We start from the raw sequence: 24,127 nt of genomic DNA, 5'->3' as shown, positions 1-24,127 counted from the left end.
AGTTCCAGCCTTTGATGTAGGCTTTTTAGGTTGAAATAATTTTGTTTTTCCTGTTGTTATTAAATAAGGAAATTGTTTCCACGCGTTTTATAATTATTGTGAAATTACTATTTTTAAAAAGAATGTAAAATTTAACGACGTAATGTTGAATTTGTAGTTATATTTCTATTGTTCATATTTTTTAAAATTAAACAATAATAAAAAATTGATCAAATTAGTCACATTTATTTAAAAATATGTACATTCATCTTGTATATCGATATCATACGAAATTATTTTATATTTATATAAAATTTTGCGAATGTAATTTGTCCAGAAGAAATTTCAATCTATGAGTTTTGATAAAAAGTTATTTAACTAATATTTATCGAATGGTATAATAATTTATTTTAAGATATTAATAATAAATATTATTATTATTATTAATTAGGTTCTTTTAATAAATGCGTAAACTATATTTATTTGTGAACTAATAAATATTCTTCTTTTCATTAAAAGCTATGGCTAGGTTGTATTAATAACTTTAAATATCATATTTCTCTATGCAAAAAATCTTTATGAGTTTTTATTTCGTCTCTTTGTAAGGTATATGTTAAAATTATTATATGGTACTTTCTGATAATTTCTTCAACAATTGCCCATAAAATAATTTTGATCAAGTATAAATCTTTCTATTCTCCATGCATGAAAATTAATATCTCTAACATTATATTGAAAAAGAAAATATTTTAACACAAATTTTTTTAAAGCATTTTGTCACAACATATATATTAACTTTTTATTTATTTATTAATGTGTTGATATATATTCTAAATCTAATAAAAAAATAAAAAATAATATATATATATATATATATTACGTCAAAATGATATACTAATCCTAATAAAAAACAAAAAACAATACATATATCACGTCATGTGGAAATGTTATAAAAAAAATCTTTGCTAAGTATCGTAATCGTATTATATATATATCTAACGTAAAACCTTTGTGGCTCTGATCATCCACCCACCGTCCCTTTTACCGAGAAAATTTCATTGCCATTAATTCTTAGTTCTGTAATTTGTCTTTGGCACGTTGTTCTGAGAGAGTTGAAAACACTGACTCTAGAGAGTGGTTCAAATGTGAAATCACGTTAAACCAGATGAAATGCAATCCTAACCCGTCAAGTCATTTTCATGCTGTGTAGCCCTGATGAAACCACTGTTCATAGAGACTTAAATTTCACTTTGCAAATAATGCAAATCTCAGAATGGTGACAAGAGAAGAAGAAGATGATGAAGAAGAAGGGTTAACTGAAGCTTCCATAATTAAAGCAGCAGAACTTACACTAATCATCTGCAACCTTTCTGTGTCTCAGTCTTAAATGGAAGTGCAGAAGGACTGATGGGGTGGTAGTTGCTCTTTGTTTAATGCTTCTTTGAATTCGACACAATTTTAAGCTGACCATCATTCTTCCCAATTTAATAATTATTATCGGACAGCTCCTCTTTTCTATAAACATTACAATCACAAACTGCAACTATGTGCCATAATTGACTTCAGAGATTCCCAAAACGTATAACTGCTTATTCCCATTCATTTATTGCCTTTCAGCCTTGTCTTATTTCTCTCTCTCTCTTGAAATCTCTTCCTAATCATACACTTATTATTATATATTCTGCATCATATTATTCCATTGTTTTGCTTCCTATGATCTTATCTACAAAATTAGAACTACGTTACATTCTTATCTTTGGACTCTCTTTAAGTGGGGTACCTCAGAATAACATAAAGCCAACAAAGATCAAACCTTGATGCAGACGCATCAAACCCAAATTCATCTGTTGCCTATAACCAACACAACATTGTGTTGACTAACCTTGTTCACAAGTTATAAACTTCCATTGTTTTGTGTTTTTTTTCACTTTTTCGGCTACTGCCTTCCTACCAAATTCATAGTAGAGGGAATTTTCTCTCTGCAAGTTGATTATGAAAAAGAAGTTAAGGTCGTTAAGTGGCCTGTACGATGTTACCGATATCCCACTTTGCATATTTAACAAGTTCATAGATAATGATGTATTGTGTTACTTTACAGGAGATAAAAAAGATGACTACAAGGGAAGATAGAAAGAGTGACGAGAAAGGATTTTACATGGTGAATTGTTTGAAAACTTCATGATAATGAGTAATAGGTAAAACTGTAGATGGGTCCCTCGCATATCACAGATACGATTCTTGAAAATTTAATTCATGCCAGTTTGTTTGGACCTTGAATGGTAATCTTTTATTGGTGGGACATTACTACTTAAGAACAACAAATTCAATATGATTCCACATTAGAGTGTATATATACCAACAGGTTTTCAAATGTTAAGAGTGCAAAAAAGATAAAAGGACAAACACATTATTCCTTACCACCAACAATATTACTACAATCTGTACATTTTATATCAGTTAAAAAGAATGTTCTGTATCCATTTTACTGCACTAAAATGCTTTTTATTCTATATATATCAGTGATGCCATGTCGTATCATTTTTCATGATAACAAGAAACAAACATCATCGGAGTAATTAATATAAGAAGATTCCCTTTATAGTTCAAAGCTCTGGTTATTTGAAAAACCATGTAGCATGTAATGCATCAATTCTTCATATAACCAACTTAAGTTTAATGGTAATTGATGCAGTTATCACACTTGTGTGCTACTCCAATATTGTTGAGGTTTCATTTCTTGCAAACACTAGTGGTGAGTGATCACATATAGTGACTAATGGGTCCCTTTCTTCCTTTAAATTTGGCCTAATTATAATGCTCTTTATGGAAGGTTAGGAGCACAAATCAGGTAGTTATAGAATGTCAATTAATTTGCTTGTCTTCTTGTTGAAAAATCATTGTATGGTTCTGGTAAGGTAATGTATCCAATTTCAATAAAAAACTTAACACAATTAAATTAAAATGATTATATCTATTTGGTTTTAAAGTTGAAAAACTAAAATATATGATATTCTAGAAATTAAAAAGACAAGCCTTATAGCCGAAAGTAAGGTTTTAAGAATTGGTATTGTGTAAAAAATGTTGTATTGGTAGTAAGTTTGACAGTGTTTGGTGCAAGAAAGATTTGTATGTCAGAAGATAAGATAGGTTAGTATTGGGAGTGATAAGAAAATGGGAGATGGATGAAACGAAGTACATAGTTTTGCTTAGGCAACACCCTTAACCACCAAGAGCCTGCAATGGCATCTTTATCCAAATGTGGGTTAAAGCTTTATGGTGAAAGGAACAGAGCATGGGAGGGTGAAATGATGTGAGAAAACAATGAGAGAGAAAGAGAGAGGGTACGAAAATGACAATAATAAGTGTGCCACTGAAGCAAAGGTCAGTGAGTGAGAGAGAGATTTTGAGTGTGTCAAAGTGGCTGACTTGTGTGGGACCAAGTCTCCACTTCAACGACACCAACCCCTCAAAGCAAGGCCACCTCAGCATTCTATTGATTTACGCAACAAACCAATTTTTGTAAAAGGAAAATTGAATGGAGCCGGCCCAGACAGGAGGGCCCACATGATTGGACCTGAAATGGGGCCCAAAAGATGTGTTTAGAGAGAGAGAGAAAAGAAAAGCAGATGGGAACCCTCCACCCATTGAGAAGAAAGAAGAAGGAAAAGAAGGAGAAGAAGGAAGGATAACATCAATTAAATCATAAAGAAAACATAAAAGATGGAACAATCACAGAAGGAGAGGGAGACAAAGTGGAAGGATGTTAATCCCATCATTGTAAAGTTTAGAAAAGAAAATATTCCCATTTGACTTTCTTATATCTCATCATACACCATTCATTGTACTGCATATTTAGCCAAAACTAAATTATATTCACACACCTTTCTCTTCTTCTTACGTCTCTCTCCTGCTTCTTCTTCTTCTTCTTCACCTAAGCAAAACAACAAACACCTTCTGTTCAATGTTCAATAAAACTCATCTCCTTCTTCTTCTTCTTCTCTCTGAAATTATTGGTGTTGGAAATAAAATGAGAAAGAATAAAACGATAGATAATTATTGCACGGGCAAAGTTGTTAGAAAACAGAGGAAAAGACGTTGTGAATTGATATGTTGGTGATGAAATGGGTATGGTATTGTGGTTGGAGGAGAAAAGGGGTTTGAGGAGTGATAATGAAAATTGGTGTGGTTGAATAGTGGTGAGGGCATGAGACATGCACATCATGTCATGAGGCACAAAGTGTTGTCCGTACATTAACCATTCTTTTTCAATTTTCACTTTAACACAGGAAAATGGCAAACCTGTGAGAGATTGAGTGAGTGATTGTTGTCTGATATGAACTGATTGCACCCAAATAATGCCGACAACACCATGGAACCATGAAACCCTTTTTTCCCATTGTTGCAAGTCAATTTCTTCCAACTTTTCCTTCCTATTTTCCACATGGCCTTTTTCCATTCGCATCCTTCCAATTGCATTAAGATCGGAAAATCTTCTCTTTTTTCAAACTTATGTTCAAACCAAACAAATCCTCATTTTCTTTTCTTTTTTTCTCTCCTTTTAACTATCTTCATATGTCAATATTTCTCTGTTTCTGTCATTTTCTGCATTTTCAAACCCCCTTTAGCCTCCGTTTTTGTTCTTTTCTGCTCCTCATCTAAAATATGGTGTCAATTCACTCACCACCAAATATTCTTTTTCTTTCTCTTCTCAAATTTAAACCTTTGACTTCTAAATTCTACTCTTAACATTTCCCTATCTTAAGGTTAATATTCTGTACTATAACAAAAATTTTATGTTATCTACGATGTTGCTTCTGATGCAATAATACAAAAGTTGGATTAATTATTGAGTATAATGAGGAAACAACAAATAATAACTAGGGTTAATCTACGATACCTATTTATATATTTATATATTTAAATAAAGAATAAATTAATTAATTAAAATATATAGTATATGATGTATCTCGGTGTTGAATTTATGGGAAGCACGTGACACTACTTTTCGCGCATGCCAAAAGCACGCACAACATATAAATGACACGTCATAAATTGTTTTTCTATTTCCTTTTTACATATAATAATGCATACACACACCCACCTACTTTTATTGGTGGAAATATCAATCTATCTTATTTTATTTTATTTTAAAAAATAAAAAGCCCACCGGTCATAACTAACGTGCGCCGGTGGTGTGGTCGGCGCCGGAAGATTTTTATATCAATAGTATCGTGCCCAACTTCATTTAAAAAATAAACACAAAAATAAAATACTCCTTTTCAGTAAGGTTGATCATGTAAAGGCTTAATTTTCGGTCACATTTTTTTTGCTAATTTTACAGTTCTTACACTTTTATTATCTACTGATAATAAAATAATATTGTGATACAACGATATAATAATAAAATAATAATAGTTGGAAGATAAAATAGGTGATTCATAAAAAAAAAAGTTTTAAAAGTTTATAGTGTGTTATTATTGTATGGTATTCTTGGAAAGTGGAAGAATGGTCCCTCGTATTTTGTATCATAAATTTGTCCTTACCTTAACTGAAGAATCTCCACATTGCCATTTTCATTAACTCTTAATAACTTTTTATTCTTCCGTTTTCATTCCAAGTAACGAGTAAAAATAGCTTTGCTTCATATACATGTTAATTTAATTAACTGCAAAGTTCAAAGATTGATCACGATTTGGATAGTGGTAAGGATAAATTTACATTAACTGATCCCTTGTTCGTTGAAAAATTACTCTATTTGTTTCAGTTTAGTAGTTGATTTCTGAACGGAATTTTGTTTGTTTTTTTTTTGTCCTTTTTAAAATTTTAAAATTACATTTTTTACATTTATATTTTAAATTTAGTTAAAAAATATAATTAATTATAATAATAGAGAAATAAAATACAATTTGAAGGATAAATTTTATAATTGTTTTGACGTGGTCATCTCGATGTTTATTTTATTATTTTTTATGTAATAATAAATTATTGAAAAAATTTAGTGTATATAAATAAGATGTTTAAGTTCATGAAAATATATAATATAATCTTATTTGAAAATAAAATGCAATGATATATGTACACTAATATTATATAAAACTACAAAAAAAAATGTGCATGTTGCTTAAAATTGCATTAAAATAGTAAAACTAAATGATTTTCTCAAATTTGAGTGTAAAAACCCTCAATCACTCCATGTGTTCTTATCTACTTCGTAACAGTAAACTTTTTTTGAACGAAATTTACTCATTTTAATTTATTATTTTTAAAATTTCAATGTGCTATAACTTTTTGCTTTCAATGATCTTCTCATTTCTACTATGTACATTGAAAATTGAGAGAGAGAAAAACTAAAAATATATAATAGGTAACTTACGTTAAAATTATATTGTAAAATAGATGAAAATTAGTATTATTTTTAATTTGTGTGAAACACTATTGAGAAAGAGTGTTGATTGATTAAACATGTGAAAAGTGTCGTTTGAGATAGAGTGTTGATTGATTAATAGGCTAGTGTCAACTTAGAGGAATGTAACACTACGATAGACAAGCAACTAAAGTAAGTTTGGAACAAGATTTAAGTATGAAAGCGACAAAATTGATCAAATAAAAGAGTTATAATGTTTAATGAATTAAACGCATAAACTATAATGTAAAATAGTTAATATATGATACGATACTCATGGTCTTAGATTCATCATTGTCATCAATGGACAATTGGCAATAGAATCCAATCTCAGTTTATGAAGTTTGTCATTCTTATCAAAACTGTCCAGAATTACTTCAATTGATTGTCTTTCTCTATAAGGAATCTCTCTTAAAATCAAAACACTATAACAATAGCTTTACATGTTTTTTTAACAAAAGAAAAATATGTATTATTAGTTCAATGTTTGACGAACTTGAAAAGAATATTGGTATAGTTGGGAATTTGAGTGTCAACATCTTTCTTAAGAGATGCAACAACCCAGAGAAATATAAGAATTAAGAACAATGAAGGTCTGGAAACAGAGACGGAGGGATAAAGTTAGGTGTACCTGTTCGTTGTGACCCTAAGGGAAGTAGATAACATGTGTGGTAGAAGGAGGAAGATTAACCAAAGGCCTTGCACAAGTTTGCCACAACTTCGAGTTTATGCTCTTGTTCTTTGCAACCATACTTTTTGTTATTAGGAAGAAAACAAAGTTTTTCTACCTTATCTTGCTTTGTTACAGAAATAGATAGAGAGAAGGAGACCTTAATAGGGATTGGGAGAGGTGGGGCCATCCTTAGGCTACGAAGGATGCTAGTGATGACTGTTGAGTGTGCAATGTTTGATAAAGTAAGCGACGAACTTGCGCATAAGGATACATCAATTGGCGCTTAGGTTTTTGAATTTGGGTAAAAAGTTTTAGTAAGTGTAAAATTTTGAGAGGGAACAAATTAAAAAAAAGGAAAAGAAAAAGGTAAAGGTGGAAAATGTATTATAATTTGTGTGGGTCATAAACATGTTTAATAAAGAGTTAAAACCTCCACTATTATTATCTTTTAGACAACCCATAAGAACCATCCTAAATCATGTTAATTAGGGATAAGAGTTTATAACTTCCTCAAAATAACCTTTACCAAAATCATTTTTTTAGTAGTGAGTTATGTTAGTCAGAAAGAATTCAATTATAACTTTTTTTCGTCATGGGAACCTCCATCAACTTTTGATAACTAGACATCTTACTTCATGTGAGTTAAGACTAAATTGAAATAAAAACAATGTGGCTTAACATTAACACATGACCCACGTTACATTGCCACATAGCACTGATAGTGTCATGTGTTACATCATAGACTTGACATGTGACAACAATTTTTTTACAAAAGTAATATTTTTTAAATTAAAATAAATTTAAAAATCACATATTGACACATGACTCATCATAATTTTTTTTTTCAGAAAAAACCTAATTAAGATACTTTTTCACGAGTTAGAACTTAATTTTTTTAAAAAAAAGGACCAACTTGACATATTGTCATGAAATGAAAACTATTCCATTAATTAAACCCGTGAAGTTATAACTTTTAGAAAAAAGACAGAGAAGCAAAGTGTTATTTCTTTTAATGATTTTATATATACTAAAGTTTTTTTAACAAAAATAACTCAATGTACTTTATAAAAGTTAAGATCTTTTAAAGGAATTTCTAGAATTTTACCGTGAATAATTTCAAAAAGATTTAAAAATATTATTTGTAATTAATAAGTGGTTTAAAATTTAAATAAATTCATTTTAGGTTTCTTAATACATTAATTGGGTCAATCCAACTAATGAAGAAAATAATAAATGTTAGTTTAAGTTATAATACATGGTTAAAAATTAGTGCAATTATTTAATTTTATTCTAAAAATTAACTATACAATGTGTTATTTAACAACATTGCATTCATAAACAATTAGAATTTCGATAGAGAATGGATCACCTTTTAAGAATTTAATGTGTTTGACTAAAAACAACTCAACGTTGTGATGAAGAACAATTTAAATGCACATCAATGAGATTTATTTTGATATACATTGCTATATTCAAAGTATAAATACAATTTCATTTATATTCATAAATACTTAATTTTCTATAAGTTTAGAAACATTTATATCATTATATATATAATAATTATCTTTTAATATATATATATATATATATATATATATATATTTCAATTTTATCCTTTAGATAATCACTTCTTGAAACTAAAATAATACTTTTTAAGTGATTTTTTAATTTATTTTTTATTTGATTGATTTTTAAATTAAAATAATCATCTATAATAAAAAAGTAATTACAAAATAAATAAAAACTATTTATTATAAATATATCATGTTATTTTAATAACCGTACTAAAACCACAAAGATGAGAAGAATATTGTTTTTTCTTTTTACAGAATAATTATGAAAGAAGAAAATAAAATAAAAACATCTATGACTTCTAGATAATTAAAAATACTTTAACCCGCATAAATTATATGAAAAAATATTTATTTTATGTGTACTTGTTTCAGTCTCTCGAAAGAAACAGTAAACACAGATATAAAGACGTGATTTTATACCATTAATAACAATTAAACACTTGCATGCAAATGGTTGTTAAAATATAAATATAGAAAGTAAATTAATTGCAGTCTTTATTTAAATGAATAATGAATTAGAAAAGCCAAAAAGTAGAAGTGAATCAGAATAGAAATAAAAAATGTTGTTTAAATGGATAAATTTTGTCTGAATTTGTATGAGTGCGTAAAAAGAATTAAAAAAATAAGAAAGTGTTTCCTTAAGTTAACTTTTTATTCTTTTAATTATATTAGCAATTCTTTAGACTACAACATTATTTTTTAGTTCTTAAAGTCTAACAGGTTTACATTTTTCTGGGAAGAGAATGATTAAATAATGATTTTTTTTTACTTCATTTGTTTCACATTTCCTAATTTAGTACGACCAAACAAAAGTTATCTTTTCAATTTTAGTACAACTAAACAAAAACTAACAAGTTCTTATTTATTTAATTGAAAATAGATTGGTGAAATTAATAAATAGAAAACTAGTTTTTAAAATATCACTTATGTTAATTGCTCTCACTTAAATTAAATCAAGAACTACCATATTTAAATATAACTAAAGAAGTTGCTTTAACGGGTTTTAACAAAAAAATACCATATTTTCTATTTCTAACATATAAAATAATAATGTTTTAAAATAAAATTATAAAGGTATTGTTTCATAATTGAATCTAATACATTTCTTAAACGGAGTGACAAGAAAGAAAAGATAAAAAATAAAATGAAGTTCATTAAAATGAATAAATAATCTAAATTCTTTGTGTAAATTATCAAAATGAATCTATAATCTAAATGCATTTCTCTCCTCTACGTTATTTTATTTTTTATCTTTTTTTTCTTATCACTCCATTTAAGAAATGTATTAGATTCAATTATGAAACAATACCTTTTATAATTTTAGTTTAAAACATTTTTATTTTATATGTTAGAAATAAAAAATATATGATAAATTTTGTTAAAACCCGTTAAAGTTTGAGGACAACTTCTTATTTATTTAATTAAACAAAATATTGGTGAAAATAATAAATAAATAAGAAGTTTTGAAAATTTATTATTAAAATTGAATTAGATAAAATAATAAATATATAGAGATATTTATTTTAAAAATAACATATAACATTGTCATTATCACATTACATTATACTGAATTTGTCACATTACATACTTTTCATTGGATACGTGATAATTTTTCTTTTTAAATCATTAAAAAAAAGTGAAAAAGATCATGAATAAACTCGTAACATATAAGTTAACATAGTTAATACAATAAAAAAATTGCATAACGTTTTAAAAATAAAAATCCAATTAAAGTTAACCAAAATCTTAATCAGACCTGGAATTTTAAACTTTTTTATTTTAGCATAACAAAAAAAAAGAGGACAACTTCGTATTTATTTAGTTAAAAAATATATCGGTGAAAATAATAAATAACAAAAAAGTTCTTAAAATACTTTTCAATTTAACATGCTCTCACCTAGATCAAGGGAAACATTAATTAGTTTATTTTTCTGCTTTAAAATCTTTTAAAATCATTTTAATTTTCTTCAAGTATTTAACGTTTAAACAATTTTCAACACAAATAGAAAATAAGCAAAGATAGAACTAAAACAAAGATGTTATCTTATAGTTTAAAAAAATGAAAATAAACAATATTTCATCAAAAGAACACAACAACTATAAATAAACAGAAGAACCACAACCAAAAGATGATAGCATATTCAAAATCTCAGTCAAACGCTTTATTTATATAAATTATTTAACAGAACATTTAATAAATAAAATATTATTCTAATACAGATTTTATTAGCTAAACTTTTTTATAATTCAGAAGAAGTCAATTTTAATAAATTCATACTTATAGAACTTTTTTCATTAATAACTGGTAGGAAATTTTGATAAGAGATAACCTTAATTTTTATCTTTGTTATATTTAAATTTAGAAAATTTATCATGATCACTATTATTACAGGTTACTAAAAGAGGTGCAATTAAAAGTAACTTATAAATTTATCACAAAGCCCTAAAAAGTAAAGAAAAATATATATAGAAGTTATTGTAATAAATAATATGTTATGGGATCCGAATCCCTATCCGAATCCATGTCCCATGGATATTGAACTCCGGTTCGGAATTGACACTGAGAAAAGAGTTGGTGAGGACTCACTGCAGTGTGGGTCCTACATGTCAAATCAAAGCAACAACACCAACAGGGACAACCACGTAAATGCGCCGAAAATTATAAAAAAAAAAAACAGAACATAGCCTCCCATGTTTCTCGATCTTCGTGCTCTTCTGTTCTCTCCTCAGACTCCAACTCTCTTCTCTCTTCTCTCTTCTCACTTCTCACTCACTTTATTCCTTCACTCCCTCACCCCTCTCCAACACCAACACCAACACCAACATGTTTATGCTTCTTAGGGTTTCTTTACATTCTACATTTTAACCTTCCTTATCTATTTCTATTCCTTCCTTCTACTTCAAGCTCTTTCACTCTTTCTCTTTCTTTTTCCAACTTCCTTCTATTTTTCTCTCTTTTTTTTTTTTTGTTTTTTCCAGATTCTTCTCACCTTTCAAAGAAACAATAAAGAGAGAGGGGACAGTGAGTGGGGTGTGCGGGGTTTGGTTCTATCTTAGCTGGTAGAACAAACGAGCGTTTCCTGTTAACAATTTGGAGCCATTCGCTGCAATTTCAATGAAAGAGAGTTTCTTTCTTTCTCTCTCTCTGTCTCTCTCTCTTCGCTTTTATTTTTTATTGTCTGAGCTGGTTCCACGGTAGGGGAACTTGAGAGACTGGAAGGAACCAATTACGGTGGTTACACTAATTTACACACTCCTTCGTTGTCTCTATTCGTTTCTTTCCCCTTTAACGTTACCCGCTTTGAGTTTTCTTATGTCAAGTTACCGCCTTTACTAGTACCAACATCAACCACACTCCCCTTTTCATTTCATTTTCATTTTCATTTTCTTTTTCTCCTTATCGTTGAGAGTGACCGAGTGTGTGCTGTGGGAAGAGGGAAACATGGCTATGGTTGTGGCTCAACACAGGGAGAGTAGCAGCAGTGGGAGCATTGACAAACACCTAGATGCTGGCAAGTATGTCAGGTACACTGCTGAGCAAGTCGAGGCTCTTGAAAGGGTCTATGCTGAATGCCCTAAGCCTAGTTCTCTCAGGAGACAACAATTGATCAGAGAGTGCCCCATTCTCTCCAACATCGAGCCTAAGCAAATCAAGGTTTGGTTCCAGAACCGAAGGTATGCCAATTCAACTCTTTTTTAATCCATCTCTTCATAGTTTTGAAAGTGGGTCTTAGATGTGGGTTTGGATGGTGTGCAGGTGTAGGGAGAAGCAGAGAAAGGAGGCTTCTCGGCTTCAGACTGTGAACCGCAAACTCACTGCAATGAACAAGTTGTTGATGGAGGAGAATGATCGGTTGCAGAAGCAGGTGTCACAGCTGGTGTGTGAGAATGGGTATATGAGGCAGCAGTTGCATACTGTAAGTGTGTGTCTTCTGTCTGATTGTCAATTCTTCACCTTTTGGGGTCTTGAGCAGAAAATTTGGTGAAAAGAATGTACTTAAATGTGGAGAAGTTGAGAGAAGAACCGATCTGTTTTTGCTTTTCTTGCATGCTGGTCTTGAGTTTATGTTAGTGGCTATTGTTGCTTTACTGTAAGAACTACTTGTTATGGTTGTTTTAGCTGTTATTCACGCTATTCCTATTCCTGCAGACGTCAGCAGCAACTACTGATGCTAGTTGTGATTCGGTGGTTACCACTCCTCAGCATACCATGAGAGATGCTAATAACCCTGCTGGGTAATTTGAGCTTCATGTATTGAAGTTTATGCTTTTGTGTAATGAAGCTTTACTCAATTGGTTTATCTATTGTGATCTTTGCAGACTCCTATCAATTGCGGAGGAGACCTTGACAGAGTTCCTTTCAAAGGCTACGGGAACTGCTGTAGATTGGGTCCAGATGCCTGGGATGAAGGTTTATTTTTTCTATTGCTTGCAGTAAATCAGTTTATAAATTAATGACCTATGGCATGCGTGGGATACCATGCTGATTTGAGTTTACTAAATTACATCTGCATCTAAAAAAGTTCTTTTTGCCAGCCTGGTCCGGATTCGGTTGGGATCTTTGCCATTTCGCAAAGTTGCAGTGGAGTGGCAGCTCGAGCCTGTGGTCTTGTTAGTTTAGAACCTACAAAGGTAAACTCAACTTCTTAAAATATGGTTTGGATATTTTTGTCATTTCTTGGTAGGACTGCCAATATGTGCAATCTGTTTGGGATTTGAATTTCTGAACGTCCAATTTTCAATAGATTGCAGAGATCCTTAAAGATCGTCCATCTTGGTTCCGGGACTGTCGGAGCCTAGAAGTTTTTACTATGTTTCCTGCTGGAAGTGGAGGAACCATTGAACTTGTTTACACACAGGTGAGCCTCAAATTTAACACTTATTTCTCATTTTTTTTTTCATTTCTGAGATTATACTTCAAAATTGCTACAGACATATGCCCCAACAACACTGGCTCCTGCCCGGGATTTCTGGACTCTGAGATATACCACAAGTTTGGAAAATGGCAGTCTTGTGGTGAGTTACGTTGTGTTTGATGCATTATATAAATTTGTAATAAATTTGTAGAATTTATATGTAACACTGTTGCGTAGTGTTTTCTTTAAACTCTTATTTGAAGGTAGATTATTTAGTATTACTTTTTATGTGCCTTCTTATTCCCCTTTTGAAGGTCTGTGAAAGGTCCCTGTCTGGTTCTGGTTCGGGCCCTAATCCAGCTGCCGCTGCTCAGTTTGTAAGGGCTGAAACGCTCCCTAGTGGCTACTTGATTCGACCATGTGAGGGTGGAGGATCAATCATTCACATAGTAGACCACCTAAATCTTGAGGTTTTGCTTCTTAAAACTGGGCTAATGCATTTCATTTGTTTCCTTATCCACATTAATTTGGTTATTATTGTCTTAGGCATGGAGCGTCCCTGAAGTGTTAAGGCCACTTTATGAATCATCAAAGGTGGTGGCTCAAAAAATGACAATTGCGGTAGGTTCATTATTGTTAATACATAATACATAATATAGGAATTTATATCCCAATTTGTATGGGCTGGTAGTAGTGTTATTGTGAACAATGTGCAAGCTGAACAACATTCTTGAGCGCATTGAACACTATGCCATCACTGTTTTAGTAATTAGTGCCTGAGCCAACTGTGTTAGACTATCTAGTTGATTCTTCCACTAGAAATTGGCCATAAGGTTCCGGGTGCTGACACTATTTTGATTAGATATGCACATTCCTCCCTTCTGTCTTTTCATTCTATTTGAAGTTCCACAAATACCTAAGTATTTTTTCTAGATCTATGCCTATTTCATTTGTTTCACATGTTCTGTTCCTTTCTTTAATAGATAGGTGTTAATTTGATGGCTTTTGTAATAGGCACTTCGCTATATCAGGCAGATAGCTCAGGAAACAAGTGGTGAAGTGGTTTATGGGTTGGGCAGGCAGCCTGCTGTCCTACGAACTTTCAGCCAGAGATTGAGCAGGTAGCCACATGAAATAATGTCTTATTGAAGCCTAATTCAGGCTGCAGTACTAGAATACTGATTTTTGTGGCATAATCTCTGATTCATTGAGTTTTCTGTGGAAAATTAATGCATTTGACTTGCAGAGGCTTTAATGATGCTGTAAATGGATTCAATGATGATGGATGGACTGTATTGAACTGTGATGGTGCTGAGGATGTAATTATTGCAGTTAATTCAACGAAGAATTTGAGTGGAACTTCTAATCCAGCAAGTTCCCTTACATTCCTTGGAGGAATTCTCTGTGCAAAAGCTTCTATGTTGCTTCAAGTGAGTCTTGAGAACCCAATGTCATGATAATTTTTTGAAGTACTAGTTTTCGTTGAATTGAATGCGGATACATCACCCAAATACCTTTGTAGCTGCTTAATAGACTGCTGCTTTTCTTTTTTGCATCTAGTGCTTTTCGCCTTACATGGTATTGTGAATGAGTACAATTGGCCATTGACAAATTTGATCCCCTAAATTTTTTTACTATAGAGACCTTGATGTTTATATATATGGAACTTGATTCTAGCTTTAAACGTATAGATGATTCTTTAATTTAAAACTATAGATGGTTATGATTTGTCATTGCTCATGTTATGTAACAAGTTATGGTTGAAAATTATGTGCAGAATGTCCCCCCTGCACTTTTGGTTCGTTTTCTGAGGGAGCACCGCTCGGAGTGGGCTGATTTCAATGTTGATGCTTATTCTGCTGCATCACTGAAAGCTGGAACCTATGCATATCCAGGGATGAGGCCTACAAGATTCACTGGCAGTCAAATAATAATGCCTCTTGGTCATACTATTGAACATGAAGAGGTGGGTTTGGATTCCATATAAAGTGGACAGAGGATGCATATATGCTTTGGTCGATTTGTTTCACACAAGAAAAAATTTAGTTTCGTTTTATTTTTTTGGACATTTGTACTTGCAAGCAACATTCCTAATTGAGTTTTTTTTTTGCTACAGATGCTTGAAGTTATTAGGCTTGAAGGCCACTCTCTTGCTCAAGAAGATGCTTTTGTTTCTAGGGATATTCATCTCTTACAGGTGATGCTTCGTCCTTCGTTATAGTGTTGAACATTATCTGTATATCTCGATTTTTTTTTTTTTGCATAAGCTGAGAAAGATCAATTGTCAATCTGTCGTCTTTGGTGAGAAATTGGTATTTTGTATTAAAGATGCAATGATAGTTGGCATATCTTGCAAAACTTCAACGAATAACACAAAAAGTTCTCTTTTAAATTAAGATTTTCACATTATAGGTTCATTTTAGTTTTTAAGTGTTAACTGAAATCTTTGCTTGGTAAAATAGGTGTCTCTGCCCGCATTCTTAGCATCCATTTCATTTATGTTTCTTTTCTGTGCAGTTAAATTATCTATGCGTGAATGATATAATCAATACAGGTAGATTCTAAGGTGCACTTTCTGTTGTCCGTCTTGCAGATATGTAGTGGAATTGATGAGAATGCTGTGGGGGCTTGTTCTGAGCTCGTATTTGCTCCAATTGATGAAATGTTCCCTGATGATGCTCCTTTAGTTCCTTCTGGCTTCCGCATTATTCCATTAGATTCGAAACCAGTTGAGTATTATGTGTATTTTACGTTTAGCAGTCTCTTACTACACTCACTTTCTCAGCTCTTAATCTTCACTCCTCCTGTGAGCATATAATAACTTAAAAGTGCATATTACTGACTTTTGTGTGCTTAGCCTCTTCCTCAAAATAAATACAAGATGTCATTTTCTATTTTGTATTCGAACAGTGACTGAAAATTTACTGTGGTTGTTAGAATGGATCTACTATTGCTGTTGTCCATGTGTATCCCTTCTGTGACATAATTATATTCTTGTGTTGTAGGGTGACAAAAAGGATATAGTTGCTACGAATCGGACCTTGGATTTGACTTCAGGTTTTGAAGTAGGCCCAGCAACAACTACTGGAGCAGATGCATCATCAAGTCAGAACACTCGTTCTGTGTTGACTATTGCCTTCCAGTTCCCGTTTGACAGCAGTTTGCAAGATAATGTTGCAGTCATGGCACGACAATATGTCCGCAGCGTTATTTCCTCGGTGCAGAGGGTTGCCATGGCTATATCTCCCTCAGGTATAAGCCCAGCTGTTGGAGCAAAACTTTCTCCTGGTTCTCCAGAGGCTGTTACGCTGGCTCACTGGATCTGCCAAAGTTATAGGCAAGTATTATAGTTCATATTAGTCCATTGTAGTTCATATTTTTTTTCAAAAGGAAATGTCTAACATATTTTTCCCTATGTTTATGCAAATCAGTTACTATTTAGGGTCTGATTTACTGAGATCAGATTCTCTTGTTGGTGACACGATGCTGAAACATCTGTGGCATCATCAGGATGCTATTCTATGCTGTTCACTGAAGGTAAACTCTACTTTCTATTCGTTCCATTTCAAACTGTGACTGATCCTTTCTTTTTTTCCTATAACGACTGATTCTTCAATTCTTGTCAAGTGAGATTAATATGATTCTTCTCCATTTGATATTGCAGTCATTACCAGTGTTCATATTTGCAAATCAAGCAGGCCTTGACATGTTGGAAACAACTCTAGTGGCCTTACAAGACATCACATTGGATAAAATATTTGATGAGTCTGGACGCAAGGCATTGTATACAGACTTTGCCAAGTTAATGGAGCAGGTGATGTCTGATTATTACAAAATTTTCAAGTTACAACTAAAGTTTCATTTGGAAAAATGACTTAAATTCTGGTCTGTATGTCTGTTCTGCCTTCAGGGTTTTGCATATCTACCGGCTGGAATCTGCATGTCGACGATGGGGCGGCATGTATCCTATGATCAAGCCATTGCATGGAAAGTACTCACCGGAGAAGACAACACTGTTCACTGCTTGGCTTTCTCTTTCATAAATTGGTCATTTGTATGAAAAACCAGTTAATGTGCCCTGCTTTTTCCCACTTGAACATAACAAACGAAAGGGTCAGAAGGGAAACAAACAGACAAATTTGGAGGGAAAAAGAAATCCTAAATTTTTGTATAACACAGGATCAGGCTTGCATTTAATTCGATTTAATTTATTTCTTATTTAGTGCAGAGACCAAATTAAATTAATCTTGTAAATTATTTAGTGCTAGATTGAAGTTGAGACGTACTCTGTTTTTGTCTTTAGTACTATTTGGTCTCCAAAAACAGAGGACCTGTGTCATGTTTCTTACACAATCACTGTTCTGACTTGTGTCACCAACATAGTACTACACATCCTTATTCACGACGTACTTTGTTTTATCACGATAATCATCAAAATTCGACGTGAAATTGATAAGTTGAAAAAAAAAATAGGTCTTTTGAAAATTCCGTCGTTATATCAATCTCCAAATTAAAAGGAAACATGATCTAATTGAGAAATAAATTAGTAATTTCTTTTAAGAACAATACCACTTGCAACAAGCACTAACAAAAGAATTGCATATGCATAAAAGTTAGGTAAAAGATATATAAGGACACCAATAAAGTGCGTTTGAAAATTATTTTAAACAAGCGTTTTATAAGAACGCATGTTATTTTAATCTTATATATTAAACCATTACTCAGTGAAACCACAATCCTGTTATCTTTATCTCTATTTTATTTTTCAATTTATATATTTTACCTCTTTATTCCTTACTTAAATTTCAATATTCTTTTACAAAATAAATTATCAGTAATTAAAAAATAACTTGTACTACAGCATAAATGTGTATGATAAACCCAAAACATAATTTATATGTTCATGAATATTTATTTATCGAAATATTTAACTCAAAATGCTTATTATTGTAAACAACATTATTTTTAAATGTTATTCCTACAACAATAAAATACATGTCTTGTCCTAATCCTACATAATTAAACACCTTTTCTCTTTCCTGTTTACTTTCACATTAAATTTCTTAATTTTAATTTAAAATTTACTCTTTAAATAATTATAAAAATGTAGTGTATACGTGTGTCGATATATATACATATATTATTTTGTAGTTTAATAATGATTATAATATTTATAAATATATATTTATATTGCCCGATTTTATTAAAACATTTAATTTTACTTGAAACATCAAAAAATGAATATATCTAATTTACTCTTCTCTCTGTTATTACAGCATGAAAATATGATATAAATATGTGTTCAGGTGAATATTTCTAATATATATATATATATATATATATATATATATATATATATATATATATATATATATATATATATATATATATATATATATATATATATATATATATATATATTTATATATTTCTATATAGTTCAGAAAACTGTGCTCTTTCTCCACCAACAAAACGACGTAGTTTTCCGTTCACCTGAACAACCGTCTAGGTCGGTGTTTGCTTTGACCCACGTAATCTCGTCCAGAAAACGCGATCCCGCACCCTCCACCAACGAGACGACGCAGTTCTCCGTTCACGTGAAAATCCGTCACAGACGCTTTGATTCGACCGAATCTATTGTATGTAATTTTTAGTATTTTGTGGTGCGATTCAAATTTGACTGGGTAATGTGCATTATAATTTTTATGTGATTTTGAGCTTGCGGGATTCTTGTTGCAGTGTGGAACACTTTATTATACCTGGAGAAAAGAAAAAATGGGGTTCAGCCTTTCAAAGCTCGCGATGATTATATTGTTAATATTTCTCAGCTTCTCTGTAGCATACTCATCTACTGCAATGCACACTAATAATTGGGCTGTTTTGGTCTGCACTTCTCGCTTTTGGTACATCGAGATTTTGTTTTTAATTGCTTTGTTTTGTTGAGTATCCATGGCTTACCTTGAGGGTTGACATACTAAATGTGCTGCTTTCGTTGTTCAGGTTTAACTATCGGCATATGGCCAATACTCTGTCCTTGTATAGGTAGGGATACAACTTAGCCTTATTTTTAGTTGTTTTGTTTAAACTATGCTTGACAATGATCTAAAGGTCTTTAAATTCCTTCTCAATCAGAACAGTTAAGCGACTAGGAATACCCGATGAGAGGATTATACTCATGCTAGCAGATGACATGGCATGTAATGCAAGAAACAAGTACCCTGCCCAGGTTTTTAATAATGAAAACCATAGACTTAATCTGTATGGGGATAATGTGGAGGTGAGTTTTTACTTTTTCAGGGGTGCATTATTATGTCTGAATCTTTTGTGTAGTACAGAGAAGATCTTTATTGTTAGCTTTATTTCTGGCTCGAGGCTGTCAATGCAAACCTAGCATATTTTATTCTCTAATCTCGAAAGCTAAATTATCCCGAAGTTATCTCTTGCATGTGTTTGTGGTTTTCTGTTAGAACTGAAAGTCCTTTGGAAATGTAATGCACCGTAGTGATTTTGTAAGTGTATTTATGAGGTGCAAGACAGGTCGACACTTCCTCCTTTTTAAGTGTTCTTTTGTGTGTGTGTGCGTGTGTAGTCAGTGTTTGTAAGCTGCTTATTAATAGCTTTATCTTTAACTAGATTCATTATCTAAACCATTTTGGCTTTTTGGCTAATTTGTGTCATATAGTACATTAGTTTAGTTGTAGCAGAGGCTTCTCAAGGTTTGCTTCATTGATAGTATATGTGTGCTTGCGATATAAAATTATCTAAATGAGCTTTGAGATTCATTTACATTAATTTATGAATAGACTGAGCTACCCATGTACTGGACAACAGACAATTGAATTAGGACTTTGCATCACATTGACTCTAACTGAGCTAAGCTGTGTTTGGTGGAGAATCTTTTGAGTAAGGTTTGAATCTACCTTAAAGTAGTTTAGCTCATCTATTCGGCAGTTGCACATTAATAGATTATTTATCAGAGGTATATTTTCTTAGAGATCAAACTGGATTACCTACTTTTAGGTTTGCTTTATTTCTTATCATGAGTTTTGGCCTAGTCCTCTCATGAAGTCTGTATCCCTTTTCTCCTTTATATTTTAATGTGGCGTGTTGCCAAGAAAAACCCCTATAAGCCCATAACTTCTCTGACAGTTACCCAAGTTAGTCTCATCCTAAAAATTGGCTTACAAACTAAAAATATCTTTTGTTTTCATCTTTATTCTAAGTGTCATGCTCTCTAGTGGAGGAGTTACTAGTTCTGTAATGTTCAATGGCTATTACTTGATAAAGCCCCATGTTTATTTTCTTCTTTTGTTTAATCGTATCATTTTCGTGTAGTATTTAGAAGATAGAATATTTATCTCTTTCTACTTTTCTAGGGCTCTTGATATGTAGTATAATTTAGAAGATGATCATTTTCCTGCAATCACTCAGGTAGACTATCGTGGCTATGAAGTGACAGTGGAAAACTTCTTACGGGTACTTACAGGACGTCATGAGACTGCTGTTCCGAGGTCTAAGCGACTTCTTAGTGACGAAGGAAGTCATATTCTTCTGTATATGACAGGGCATGGAGGTGATGAGTTTTTGAAGTTTCAGGACTCAGAAGAGCTTCAAAGTCATGATTTAGCTGATGCTGTGAAGCAAATGAAAGAGAAACGCAGGTATTGTTTCACATAACTGTTTATGTGTGATCTATGAATTGTAATTTGATTACATGCAATGAAATAGAATGTATCATAATGAAGCATAGTTTATTGGTGGCAATGATTTTGGCTTACATAGGGAGGAGAGGATAGTGAGTTCTCCTTAACAAAAGTATAAAACAGAAGACAATAAAGATGAATAATAATTAAAGAAAAGCTACCCATGTTCTGGACAACAGACAATTGAATTAAGAATCCAATTTTGCATGCTTATCAGTGTTGGACTATAATCTCTTTTGTTTACTCATTAATAACTGGATTTGTTAGGTTCAAGGAGCTTCTGATAATGGTGGACACCTGCCAAGCCTCTACTCTGTTCTCCCAGGTCTCATTTTTTTTTTATTTTAATCATTCTTGCGAGCTCCTATGCCAATTCTTATGAAATAATAGTATGTGGTTTTTAGTACTCATTGTGCATAATTAATCATCACTCGTCATTTTAGTACATAATGTTAGCTTTAGAGTTGATATCTGTCCAAGTCTAATGCATGCCTCGTGTTCATTATTAGATGTATTTTGTTGAATGATGTTGTTGCCGTTAGTGCATGGGTTGGGGTATAAAGAAGTCTGAAACTCAGTTACTCATATTTCTTTGCTGTTAGACTGTTTAGCTGCTGTTAAAAGGACCTATATGTCGATGATTAACAATGCTCAAGTACATGTAAAGAGATTATGTTCTAAATGGTTTTCCTTCTTTATAAATGGTAACTTTGCTTTCAGTCTTGAGCATCTCTGTGGCAATCACATAATTTTAATGAAAGGAGATTAGCAACTTTCCTATACCGAGGGATTTGGTTTTAACTAATTGTTACATTTTTTCCCACATCAACATCATGTCACTGAACTACAAAGAATATGAATTTAACACTTTTCTGTTTTTCTTACTTGACTAGGTTTTATCTTTCTGGATTAAATCAATACTTTTAGTACTGTCTGTGTCTATTCATTATTGAAATGTCTAGGTGATCCCAAGCTAGTCTACTTGTCCCCCTCGAATTTATAGTTGTTTATTATGTGATAATAAGAACTTTTTCTGTCTGGCTGATTATTCTTCCCAAAGTTTTGTTGCTGACTGTGCTTTTTATGGGCATGGCAGCTTCATTCACCAGGTGTTTTGGCAATTGGAAGTAGTATGAAAGGAGAAAATTCATATTCGCATCATTTGGACTCAGATGTATGTATGAAAATCTAATAGTCGTTCTTTCAAGGATTTGATTTACTCTGCTACAGTTTATCTATTGATTTTCTTGTTCATTACATACAGATTGGTGTTTCAGTCGTTGATCGTTTTACATTTTACACCCTTGCTTTCTTTGAGAGGCTGAATATGTATGACAATGCTTCGTTAAGCAGGTACATTTAAACTTTTTATATGCCTTTCTCATATTAAGTATTTTATTCTTACTATATTTCAAGTGTATTTACTCTAGAGAGCATGTTTGTTTTTTTATTTCATGTTCTTTTAGCTGAATTTTACTTTTCATTCATTTTGTTCCGGTTCTGTTTTTTAATCATTGTTTGAAACAATTATCTTTGAAAATCCTATTGGGAATTAAAACTTAATTGACCCCTTTTTGGTAAAATAAGTTTAATGTTTTCTATCATTTGAAAATGAACAAAATCATCATCCTCTCTTACTTGTTGAGCAAGTCCAGAGTTAAGAGCAGCTGAAATGCATAACACTAAAATATGTTTAAATCATGGCAATGATGGCTAAATTGTTTACACTTTTTTGGGCTTGTTTTGCAGTCTTTTCAAGTCATTTAATCCAAATTTGTTGATGTCAACTGCGTATTATAGAATGGATCTATACCAACGCCATTTAGAGGAGGTAACGAAATTTTGGTCATATGTTTATTATTTTGCTTCTGTATTATTTTGCGTAAATTTGTATTCTTTATGTGGAGAGGAATCAAGTTTTCCAAGGTTATCTTTTAGCTCAATTTTTTAGTTTAAATGGAACAGTTTATTGATTTAGTTTGATTGACATTATCTGCCACTTCTTTTATGCTTTGTTTGATTGAATTGATGAGTTCGTTATTGTCACTTCTTTCCAGGTCCCTGTGACAAACTTCTTTGGTTCTGTAATGAAAACTATACATACAGATTCAGCCTATAGATCCCTGTCTAATAAAAAAATTGGGACAGATAAAACGAGAATCTCTTTGGAACAATCAATCTCTGACAATGACAGAATGATTTTTATAAACTCAGATGCGGAGGATCAATATAATAATTTAACTGCGGAGGTGATTCTAATATATGACTCATCAAGATTAGTTTTGCAATTTAAGTTGTTTCATGATCTTTTAAGTCATGTTCACTGGATTTGCTGTGCAGGAACATTTCCGAGATGAAGTTAGACAAATATGGAGATCTATTCTTGGCAATACTTCTGAAAGCATCGACACTTTTGTGTGCTATGGATTGATTTTAATGCTTCCTTTATTGATATTTTCCACGTGGTTGTCAAAGTAAATGATTGCAGCAATGTTCTTGAAGTTCGTTTGCAAAGTGGAGATACTATATGTCACTAGTGCTTGAATTGTAGTCTCACTTGAAGAAGATATTCTGGGGACTGTATATAGTAAGGGGGCGCAGACTACAGAGAGAGAAGCTTTGCCTATCAGCTGTGTTATTCGGTTAGCCATTGCTTTTTGCCTTGGTGTTGTGATGTTGTTGTCATGTTTAGCCATGTTTAACTTTTTATGATTGTAGACTGTAAAATTTTGTAAAACCTTGCACTAGTTTGTGTCCAACATTAGAATATGGCTCTTTTGAATAACTCGGAAATAAAAAATGCTTGACATATATATATATATATATATAAACCTTTTCTTCAATTTCTGCTTCACTTGTGGATGCTTGTCGTTCACAGTTCCATATATATTTTCCCTATATATGATCAAAGGAAGAAATAAATTAGAACATTTTTTTAC

General features: G+C 31.8%; 2 protein-coding genes across 3 annotated transcripts; both read left to right on the top strand.

Moving 5' to 3' along the window:
• The first annotated feature begins 11,321 nt into the window (after positions 1-11,321).
• Positions 11,322-17,707, top strand: LOC108340545 (homeobox-leucine zipper protein REVOLUTA). The gene is made up of 18 exons (XM_017578004.2): positions 11,322-12,304; positions 12,387-12,546; positions 12,780-12,865; positions 12,950-13,040; positions 13,166-13,261; positions 13,375-13,488; positions 13,562-13,645; positions 13,800-13,955; positions 14,032-14,106; positions 14,500-14,606; positions 14,732-14,915; positions 15,263-15,451; positions 15,602-15,682; positions 16,079-16,213; positions 16,491-16,822; positions 16,917-17,022; positions 17,150-17,299; positions 17,396-17,707. The coding sequence occupies exons 1-18, from the start codon at positions 12,072-12,074 to the stop codon at positions 17,543-17,545; spliced, it is 2,529 nt and encodes an 842-aa protein (XP_017433493.1). The 5' UTR covers positions 11,322-12,071; the 3' UTR covers positions 17,546-17,707.
• A 1,212-nt stretch (positions 17,708-18,919) lies between these two features.
• On the top strand, positions 18,920-24,031 carry LOC108338947 (GPI-anchor transamidase). Of its 2 annotated transcripts, XM_017576030.2 has the most exons (11): positions 18,920-19,124; positions 19,225-19,388; positions 19,486-19,527; positions 19,618-19,762; positions 20,917-21,146; positions 21,456-21,513; positions 22,285-22,362; positions 22,453-22,541; positions 22,938-23,019; positions 23,246-23,437; positions 23,529-24,031. In XM_017576030.2, the coding sequence occupies exons 2-11, from the start codon at positions 19,261-19,263 to the stop codon at positions 23,664-23,666; spliced, it is 1,182 nt and encodes a 393-aa protein (XP_017431519.1). In that variant the 5' UTR covers positions 18,920-19,124; positions 19,225-19,260; the 3' UTR covers positions 23,667-24,031. The 2 variants fall into 2 exon arrangements, with proteins under 2 accessions (XP_017431519.1, XP_017431520.1); XM_017576031.2 differs by lacking the exon at positions 18,920-19,124 and having other exon boundaries at positions 19,290-19,388; positions 19,623-19,762.
• Positions 24,032-24,127: the final 96 nt, after the last annotated feature.

Source organism: Vigna angularis, chromosome 5 (genome assembly GCF_016808095.1).
Source record: "Vigna angularis cultivar LongXiaoDou No.4 chromosome 5, ASM1680809v1, whole genome shotgun sequence".
In the NCBI taxonomy this organism is placed as follows: Eukaryota; Viridiplantae; Streptophyta; class Magnoliopsida; order Fabales; family Fabaceae; genus Vigna; species Vigna angularis.
The sequence above is the reverse complement of the archived record's forward strand: the minus strand, read 5'-3'. Positions and strand labels throughout refer to the sequence as shown.

Excerpts from the sequence above, each read along its gene's own strand:
- LOC108340545 (XM_017578004.2), top strand. The coding sequence starts at position 12,072 with ATGGCTATGGTTGTGGCTCAACACAGGGAGAGTAGCAGCAGTGGGAGC. Across the intron at positions 15,683-16,078 it reads GGGATATTCATCTCTTACAG|ATATGTAGTGGAATTGATGA; the intron begins GTGATGCTTCGT and ends TCCGTCTTGCAG. Across the intron at positions 16,214-16,490 it reads TTCCATTAGATTCGAAACCA|GGTGACAAAAAGGATATAGT; the intron begins GTTGAGTATTAT and ends CTTGTGTTGTAG.
- LOC108338947 (XM_017576030.2), top strand. The coding sequence starts at position 19,261 with ATGGGGTTCAGCCTTTCAAAGCTCGCGATGATTATATTGTTAATATTT. Across the intron at positions 19,389-19,485 it reads GTCTGCACTTCTCGCTTTTG|GTTTAACTATCGGCATATGG; the intron begins GTACATCGAGAT and ends TTCGTTGTTCAG. Across the intron at positions 21,147-21,455 it reads CAAATGAAAGAGAAACGCAG|GTTCAAGGAGCTTCTGATAA; the intron begins GTATTGTTTCAC and ends TGGATTTGTTAG.